Source organism: Eleginops maclovinus, chromosome 16 (genome assembly GCF_036324505.1).
Source record: "Eleginops maclovinus isolate JMC-PN-2008 ecotype Puerto Natales chromosome 16, JC_Emac_rtc_rv5, whole genome shotgun sequence".
Classification (NCBI taxonomy): Eukaryota; Metazoa; Chordata; class Actinopteri; order Perciformes; family Eleginopidae; genus Eleginops; species Eleginops maclovinus.
The window spans coordinates 19,378,391-19,387,939 of record NC_086364.1 but is presented as its reverse complement, the minus strand read 5'-3'; the positions used below and the strand labels follow the sequence as shown (position 1 = coordinate 19,387,939).

Genomic DNA, 9,549 nt, shown 5'->3' with positions numbered 1-9,549 from the left:
AAACGACTGGAAACATTTAGATAGAAATGAAGGTGTTGCATTATTTAGATTGTTGTACTCTTTCTTGGTCAGGTTGCCTCCCTACCAGTTCGACAAAAAATCAAAACCTGGCACATACCAGTGGGGCAAAAAAGTATTTAGTCAGCCACCAATTGTGCAAGTTCTCCCATTTGAAAAGATGAGAGAGGCCTGTAATTTTTATCATAGGTATACCTCAACTATGAGAGACAGAATGAGGAAAGCAATCCAGAAATCACATTGTAGGATTTTTAATGAATTCATTTTCAAATGATTGTGGAAAATAAGTATTTGGTCAATAACAAAAGTTCATCTCAATACTTTGTTATATACCCTTTGTTGGCAATGACAGAGGTCAAACGTTTTCTGTAAGTCTTCAAGGTTTTCACACACTGTTGCTGGTATTTTGGCCCATTCCTACATGCAGATCTCCTCTAAAGCAGTGATGTTTTGGGGCTGTCGCTGGGCAACACAGACTTTCAACTCCCTCCAAAGATTTTCTATGGGGTTGAGATCTGGAGACTGGCTAGGCCACTCCAGGACCTTGAAATGCTTCTTACGAAGCCACTCCTTCGTTGCCCTGGCGGTGTGTTTGGGATCATTGTCATGCTGAAAGACCCAGCCACGCTTCATCTTCAGTGCCCTTGCTGATGGAAGGAGGTTTTCACTCAAAATCTCACGATACATGGCCCCATTCATTCTTTCCTTTCCACGGATCAGTCGTCCTGGTCCCTTTGCAGAAAAACAGCCCCAAAGCATGATGTTTCCACCCCCATGCTTCACAGTAGGTATGGTGTTCTTTGGATGCAACTCTGCATTCTTTCTCCTCCAAACACGACGAGTTGAGTTTTTACCAAAAAGTTCTATTTTGGTTTCATCTGACCATATGACATTCTCCCAATCCTCTTCTGGATCATCCAAATGCCCTCTAGCAAACTTCAGACGGGCCTGGACATGTACTGGCTTAAGCAGGGGGACACGTCTGGAACTGCAGGATTTAAGTCCCTGGCGGCGTAGTGTGTTACTGATGGTAGCCTCTGTTACTTTGGTCCCAGCTCTCTGCAGGTCATTCACTAGGTCCCCCCGTGTGGTTCTGGGATTTTTGCTCACCGTTCTTGTGATCATTTTGACCCCACGGGGTGAGATCTTGCTTGGAGCCCCAGATCGAGGGAGATTAGCAGTGGTCTTGTATGTCTTCCATTTTCTAATAATTGCTCCCACAGTTGATTTCTTCACACCAAGCTGCTTACCTATTGCAGATTCAGTTTTCCCAGCCTGGTGCAGGTCTACAATTTTGTCCCTGGTCTCCTTTGACAGCTCTTTGGTCTTGGCCATAGTGGAGTTTGGAGTATGACTGTTTGAGGTTGTGGACAGGTGTCTTTTATACTGATAACGAGTTCAAAAAGGTGCCATTAATACAGGTAACGAGTGGAGGACAGAGGAGCCTCTTAAAGAAGAAGTTACAGGTCTGTGAGAGCCAGAAATCTTGCTTGTTTGTAGGTGACCAAATACTTATTTTACCGAGGAATTTACCAATTAATTCATTAAAAATCCTACAATGTGATTTCCTGGATTGTTTCCCCCATTCTGTCTCTCATAGTTGAAGTGTACCTATGATGAAAATTACAGGCATCTCTCATCTTTTTAAATGGGAGAACTTGCACAATGGGTGGCTGACTAAATACTTTTTTGCCCCACTGTAACCCCGATAATAAACATCTGTTGTACAGGTAAAACAAACAACATATAATGTGTTAACTAGTCAGCTTTACAGGTGCCAGTAAAAGGACATATCAACCTTCCTACAGAGCCAGGCTAGGTGTTTCCTAATGTTCACAGTTTTCTTCTTTCTCACATCATTCTCAGAAAGAAAGGGAATTCTTCTTAAAACAAGCATATTGCTACGCTGGCATAATTTCTCAACACGCATGGTAATTCAACACACTTCCAGATGTGGTAAACGTTGTGGATTCAAAACAAAAAAAATGACGACGTTGGAAAAAAAAAGATCATGGTTTGGGCTTAAATACACTAGCGACCTACAACCAAAGTTACGTTACGTCCGTGATTTAAAAAAGGTACGTGATTAAAGTTATGTGCATTACCTACATAAGTATGTTAGTTTAAATAACTGATGCTGACTTTTTGTTTGACACAGGATACAAACAGCTGTCTTAAAACCGACACTAGAGCGATTTGTGAAGGTTCATCGTTTGTGTTTGAAGTCACTTACCAAGCATCCGTATTCAACACCTGAGAGGGAGAAAGCTCTGACCTTTGCCCTAGAAAACCATTTAGCTTTTCTTCAGGATAAGTCGTGCTTTTTTATGCATAACGTGCATTTGTCTGTGTTCATGTTCAGATTGCTTCGGGTACTCAAAGGATTCTTATTTTCTTGCTTCATCTTATTCAATTAAGTAAACAGTCTTCTCTCATATGCACACAAATGCATTTCATTGTTTTTTTTTCTCTGGAAAATTGTCATTATGTAAGTTTATGCCAACACATGCATACATATCTCTACTAAAAGTTGTCCTAGCCCTTCCGGTCATATTCTAGGACACAAACTATTATTCGCTGCTGAAGGAAAAACGAAGCAGCACGAAGAAAACTGGTTATCCTCACCTAAGTGAGTGACACACACACACTCCCTCAATAATCTCCTTGACACAAAGAACAATTTCAAATGACAACCAGAACAGCCTTTGAAAGTCACACCTAAATCATGGAGTGACTCATTCAAGCTGCAGAGTCAGTCTTTGTCGGTGTGGGCGGAGCTGTGGGCGTGCGAAGAGAAGTAAAGAAGAGGTACAGGTGCATGCTAGATCTAAAATCTGTCTGGACTCTACATCAGCAGCAGCTCACACACAAATCTGCGTACTGACGGCAACACACAGCCAAGGTAAGACTGAGAGACTCATATGGGATGTGTGGGAAAGGGAACACGTTTCATAGTCTTCGGTTTAGCCTGCAGGACCACACTTTAAGACAGGAAGTTATTTTAATTTGGATGCACCTGAGTAGGGTCAAATATGTTCTCCGTACTTGTTGGTTTGATTGATGCTTTCAGATTCAGGGACTAGACCTCAATAGAAAGTCTAGCTTTGTTGTAATATATAAAATGTTGGTACACATAACAGCAATAAGATATGAATGGAACTTTCTGAAATGAGTGCTATGACACGGTAATGTCTTAAGACTTACTGACTGGTTATCAAAGGATGTTAAAGCACAGTTTTGACAGTTACTGAAAAATAAGAGAGACAGTCCAGAAACACTAAACTTCATTGCACCTGAAGGCAAGGCGGTACATAATAAAAAGCTCCTTAAAACAACAGACATATCATACAAGCTGTATTAACTCCATGTCTTTATCTGAATTGATGAGTGATTGACTTGGTAATTTCCACTTCTGAAAAACCCCTCCCAAGCAGCTGATGGGGCAGGTTTGACCAGCACAGATGCAACATACAGTGAGGCCACACCTAAAACTCAGACTGTATCTCGGGGTGTTAACTTGTCTACATGAAACATCATCCAGCGTAACATCAGAAAGACAAGAGAACCCAACATCTGTGATTGGTTCTCTGGGAAACTACCAGCTAAAAGTGTAATATCTGGTGTCCACACTTCTTAAGTTTTCATCAGCATAAGATAATTGGAGTTGTACTTTTATAATTAGCTTATTTACCAGTTGCACCGAATTCCTCCTCCATTGATCCACTCCCACGCCTGCCTCAGTCATGAAGCTGTAGAGAATGCTGTCTGAGCTGAGGTCATGTCTGTTCTCTTCTTTCACAGAGGTTGTAATGTTTTATCACCAGCCTCCAACTTTCCCCGTTTGTTGTTTGAAAGTATCTCCGCAATGTGGCAGATGAATGTTTTTAGAAACCGCACCCAGACCCTACCTCTATCAGCAGCTTTAGGTGACATCTTGATGACAGAAGCTCCATCATCTGTGTCCTACTTATTCAATTGAGCAGATTGTTGCTCATATATTCATTTCAAATGATGTGATTGGACTTTTTCATTCATATTTTATCCAAACAAGGTCTCTTTTTCCTAAGGATCTCCAATGCACCTAACTTTCCTCACCTAACATCATTCATTTTTCCCACTCATGGAGACAGTAAGCATGTCAAACAATAATGAAAAACAAGGACTACAACTATTTACTTGATAAACCTTAACCCAACACTCCCTAACTTTCCAATTAATGTTCCACCAGTTGCTTTGTGGAAAGCAGCCAACACTAGAAAAAGCCACCCTGCCAGTTATCCGCGCCTCCTTCTTAGCTGTTTCTGTAGCACTTATCAAAACAGATACACCTGCCAATACTCACACTGAAAGGCATTATCCGTAAAATGTTGAAGTTTTGGAGGAACAAGAAACACAATATGGAATTGTCATGTTAGTTCAGTCATCACCTTTTAAAAAGGAAAACATTCAGCATGATGTCAAGCAGTTTATTTTTTCCCTGAGATGAGCTCAATCGACAGATTTTTTAGATAGAGTTGTGCGACGCAGCAGTGACACACCCCGTTCTGTGACACACAGGAAAACATGCAGCTCGGTCGCATTCCTGCACCAACACATAGGTGTATGCAGGCTGTGTGTGTGTGTGTGTGTGTGTGTGTGTGTGTGTGTGTGTGTGTGTGTGTGTGTGTGTGTGTGTGTGTGTGTGTGTGTGTGTGTGTGTAGGTGTGTGTGTGAGAGAGAGAGAGAGAAAACAGTCTGTCATCTTCTCAGGTAATGAACTGTGGCTGCACCTCAATCCATGTAATGGCGTAAGGACGGTGTGTGTTAATTTATAGTCATCTTTGAGTTTAGTGTAAACAACCGAAAAAGGTTGGACCCCACATTTGGGTCGAAAGTGTGGGCATCTTTAGGAGGGAACATAAGTATATATGTACTGTATGTGTGTGTGTGTGAGAGAGAGAGAGAGAGAGAGAGAGAGTGTTGAGTGATGAACTAACTACACATGTACTGGAAGGACTTGTACAGGTGTAGAACAACTGGAAAGGGTGGACCCTACAATTGTTTAGGCCTCATTAAGGGGGGACACGTGTGTGTGTGTGTGTGTGTGTGTGTGTGTGTGTGTGTGTGTGTGTATGTGTGTGTGTGTGTGTGTGTGTGTGTGTGTGTGTGTGTGTGTGTGTGTGTGTGTGTGTGTGTGTGTGTGTGCGTGTGTGTGTGTGTGTGTGTGTGTGTGTGTGTGTGTGTGTGTGTGTGTGTGTGTGTGTGTGTGTTAAAGGGAAAAAAGAAAGGTCATGTGTAGTGCTTGGCAGAGACGCTGTGGCCTGATGATAGAACAGGTCTGCTTTCTCTGTGCGGGAGTGTAGATGCTTAGTCATGCTCGATTGTGTTTTTGTGTTTGTTTATATGGAGGAGAAACACAAGAAAAGGGAAACAAAAGAATACAGAGGTGGAGTCGTGGGATTCTGTTAGCCGGGTTTTTCCTGTATGTGACCATTTTATTTAAAAGGTCACATGATTATTATTTTTTTATGGGCCTCAAAAATCAAGTGGAAGAAGTCACGTAGCAGACTGAAAGATTTTGCTCATCTAAGTCCTCAGCTCTAGAGTAATAGCAGTAATTACTGGAGATTAATTTTGTCACATTTTGAGGAGAAAGGGTTTCTAAGTAAGACAGGAAAGGGGGAGAAAGGGTTTCTAAGTAAGCTAAAGTTAGACAGGAAAGGGGGAGAAAGGGGGATGCAAAACATCACCTTGGCGACCAGGAAAGATATGAGTCTTTGGTTTATTCAACCAGTAATTTAGTTTTAAAGTTGTATTCCTGAAAATAGTATTTAAACTAAACCCTGTTCTCTGATAGTATTTTTATTTTGCAGGGTTTAAGCAAAAGCCAAATGAATGCACTGTTAAAATTGAAGTTTCTACTAGCTTTTATTGTAAGTGGCTGAGTCTGACATTTTGCACGTGCAACTACACGCAGGAAAACAATGCATACCATAATCCCATCATCATAGGTGATTTAAAGGTTGTGGCATAATGACTTTTCTGATCAATCATCTAAATAGTACAAATAAAATAAATAAATCCCAGCATCTTTCCAAGCACTTTTTGTGAGTAAGGACCAAAATCTTTTTGAAAAGCCTTCAGGTGAGCAACCACACCTTAAAATCTGTCAGCAATCACACAAAACTGTCCCTCCCGAGGCCTTTCCTGCCAGTAATATAGACAAGAAACATCCCTCCAAAGCACAACATACTGCATAACAGGTGCCAACATAAACATGTCGGTAAGAGGTGACTGTGGAGTTTAGTCACGCTTTGGCTTCATCTGGTGGCAGAAACACCATTGTCTTAAAAGTAGCATTACAGCATTGAGAAAGATATTTGGGATCTATCTTCTGTTGACCAATCACAACAGAGAAGTCAGCTGACCAATCAGAGCGGACTGGGCTCTGGTTTCAGACAGAGGGTGAAAAGAGGGACTGCAGAACAGGCAGTATGAGAAAAATGAAGAGCTTTTTGAACATTAAAGCATGGAGACATGTCAGAGTAGAGGCACTTAATACTAAATATGAACCTGAACATTTGCAGAATATTTCCTCTGACATTATTTTGATGCCGATACGTTTGGACTTTTATTTGAGTAAGATTTCCAATGCAGGACTTTTACTTGTAACATCATTTTACAATGAACTATTACACAATGCGAGTACTTCTCTCACCACTGCCTATCGTTTTGTTGTGTACTGTGTTGTCACTTTAAATTCAAATGAGCAACATTTTAAAGAATTTGTTTTCTTTCTATTCTCTCTTTCAGCACAATGAGTGGAGATGGGAAGACACAACCTCCTCCCTATATCATACCGGGTGAATTTGAACGCACCATGCTCACACATATCGCCATCACAACCAGCATAGCTCATTAATTAACCGGTCTTTCCTGTCTTCCTCTCTTTACTATTTTTTTCCCCAGTAGAAGGGCAGAGTAAGGATGATGTGACGGTCTATCACCTCCACACTCCATTCACCCCTACACATCTACCGGAGAGCGCCTCAAACGACACACCAGGTAAACATGAACTATAATTACGATACGCATGTTCTCAAAGACAAGAACAAATGAACCAAAGAAAGTGAAAACCATAAAGCAGATTCAGGCAGTAGAAGTATAGATTCACACTTGAAGTATTATCCTTCAGAACAGTTGAACTAATACAATCAGATCCTTTTATAAGAAACACTATATTTTTAAGTAACATCCAATTTAATCCACCTCCTGTAGCACTTTCATTATGTCTGCCACTTTTAGGCTTCATGATGCATACTTGTTGTGATTTGTGTGTGATCTGTATGTTGTGTCTGATGAGTGTTGTCTTATACGCCAGTGCCAAAGACACATTTCCATTATATTTAATGGACAATTTTGTAAATACCGAAACTCAAACCTGATTCCCTTGAAAGGCACATCAAAAACAATACTTTCAACTCACTCTAGTACATAATTCTTAACCTTATCCAACCTACATTCTCTTCCATGCTTTAGTGTACAGCGGCGGAGGAGGGATGGGGATTGACGATGGCAAAAGGAGGTATGTGAGCATCGACGGGCGGCTGAGTCGTGACCCTGGCATGACAACCTGCACCTCCTGCCAGCAGCAGGTCATGACCAATGTCACCTACAAAGCAGGGACATATGCCTGGCTGATGTGCTTACTCTTCATCTGCTGCGGGTGAGTCAGAGCCTCAGGGCGGTTCTCAGGGCTTCTGTAGACAAACTGTTTCAAATGTTCCCATACAGTTAATTGACACTAACTCCATGCTTGTGCTGCAGGTTGTTCCTGTGCTGCTGCCTGATTCCTTTCTTCCTTAAGAACTTCAAGGATGCGTACCACACCTGCCCTCGCTGCAACAGAGTGCTGCACGTTGACAAGAAAAAGTGCTGCAAAAAATGACAAACCTGACGGCACAAACAGACCCGTAGAAGTAATAAATAACATCCTGTTACCTTTGTCTAATCAGTTGCACCATTTTTATGGAACAGACAAAAGGTGCAGAACAATGTTTTTCCTTTCTATGGATGAGCCATTGCATTGGCTGAAGCTAAATCCAAAATTATTTTATAAGCAAACGGACTGGGAGTCATTGTGATGTCATAGCTTACATATCACGTGCACACTTTTTAAAGTTCTGGCTAGTGTAATTAGCCTTATTTTTAGTTTAATGTCTTAATGTACAACTTTGACAGTTAAAGATCAAATACAAACAAATCACTTTTGTCAATAGCAATAACTATCAGGATGAGGAGTGCTTATATTGTGTTAGTTGAATGTCTACCCTATGATATGATTATGAACACTGTATATCTGTGCATTACTTTTATATTGAACTTTAATATGTTCATAGATTTTCCTCTCATACTATATTTAGTTTTTGGGCACATGGAACAGCAATTTCTTTCTAAAATAGAAGGAGACAATAGTCCCATGTAAACAATTACTAAATGTATTGTGTTTAGTCAAACAGTTTGACCAATTAAAAAAAGTATTTAGATACGTGGTCCGGCACAGATGGGTTAAGCAGACCCCGATGCACTTTTTGGGAGCCGTTTTGTTTGTCCCATTCCAGCAGGTAAAAAACAATATATAATCCTTTTCAGAAACTTCTGCTTACGATGTGTTGTTTAAATGAAGGGCTTGTAAATAAACTCTTGTACCTTTTCTGTACTTGGGAGAAGCAATAGACACATTTCGACAGATGTGGGCAATAAAGTCAATCTATCTATCAAACACTGTGTTTATTTCAAATTGCATCTGAGCCAGGGACTCCAAATCAATGTAACAATACATTGGAGAAGTAGGACACATCTTTTATTGGATTCAAGCCAACCTTAAAAATGTTTAAGGAATATTTTAATCAAATTCAGGAGTTTACCTTTGGAAAGCTTTATTCTTCAAAATCATTTCACCTTAATTATTCGAAGCAATGCAGAATTGTATACCATACTAATCAAATAGGACACACCTCTCTTTATATTATTTGAGGGCTGCTTATATTTAATTAAATTCAACATGATGTTATTAAAAACTCAATTTCTCAATAGCTTCAAATCAATGCAACACTGGAAACAATACACACACTCTTGATTTGATTCTTTGAATACACCTGCTATTTGATGAATACTATTATAAATGTTAACCTGGATAGACCTCTTTCCATTGTATTTTAGGGCGTCTTCAATTTTAACGGGCAAAAGTAGGCCTGACGTTAACCGAGGCTTGTTGAGGCTAATGATTAAGCTAGCTAGCCGTAACATAAAACGGAACAATTGAAGGGGGGAAAAGGGGATACAAATAAGGCGGATGGGAACGTGAACAATGCTTAGATAGAATATAAAGCTTTACAAAATATGTGTATAACAAAAACCGCAGTATATTAAATTATGGACCCAAAAAAATGTACTTTCATGGCCTTCACCATTTCAGCAAACACTGCGAGCAAGCTTTCACATTTTAATTGAGAAAGAAACCCTTTACTAGGTTATGAATAGAACATTAAG

The 9,549-nt window shown here is 40.2% G+C and overlaps 1 protein-coding gene across 2 annotated transcripts; it reads left to right on the top strand.

The window, feature by feature from the left end:
* The first annotated feature begins 2,718 nt into the window (after positions 1-2,718).
* On the top strand, positions 2,719-8,779 carry si:ch211-157c3.4 (Lipopolysaccharide-induced tumor necrosis factor-alpha factor homolog-like). Of its 2 annotated transcripts, none has more exons than XM_063904751.1 (5): positions 2,719-2,920; positions 6,811-6,860; positions 6,970-7,062; positions 7,537-7,723; positions 7,825-8,779. In XM_063904751.1, the coding sequence occupies exons 2-5, from the start codon at positions 6,815-6,817 to the stop codon at positions 7,943-7,945; spliced, it is 447 nt and encodes a 148-aa protein (XP_063760821.1). In that variant the 5' UTR covers positions 2,719-2,920; positions 6,811-6,814; the 3' UTR covers positions 7,946-8,779. The 2 variants fall into 2 exon arrangements, with proteins under 2 accessions (XP_063760821.1, XP_063760820.1); XM_063904750.1 differs by having other exon boundaries at positions 2,737-2,920; positions 6,967-7,062.
* Positions 8,780-9,549: the final 770 nt, after the last annotated feature.

Excerpts from the sequence above, each read along its gene's own strand:
- si:ch211-157c3.4 (XM_063904750.1), top strand. The coding sequence starts at position 6,815 with ATGAGTGGAGATGGGAAGACACAACCTCCTCCCTATATCATACCGG. Across the intron at positions 6,861-6,966 it reads TCCTCCCTATATCATACCGG|TAGAAGGGCAGAGTAAGGAT; the intron begins GTGAATTTGAAC and ends TTTTTTCCCCAG. Across the intron at positions 7,724-7,824 it reads TTACTCTTCATCTGCTGCGG|GTTGTTCCTGTGCTGCTGCC; the intron begins GTGAGTCAGAGC and ends CTTGTGCTGCAG.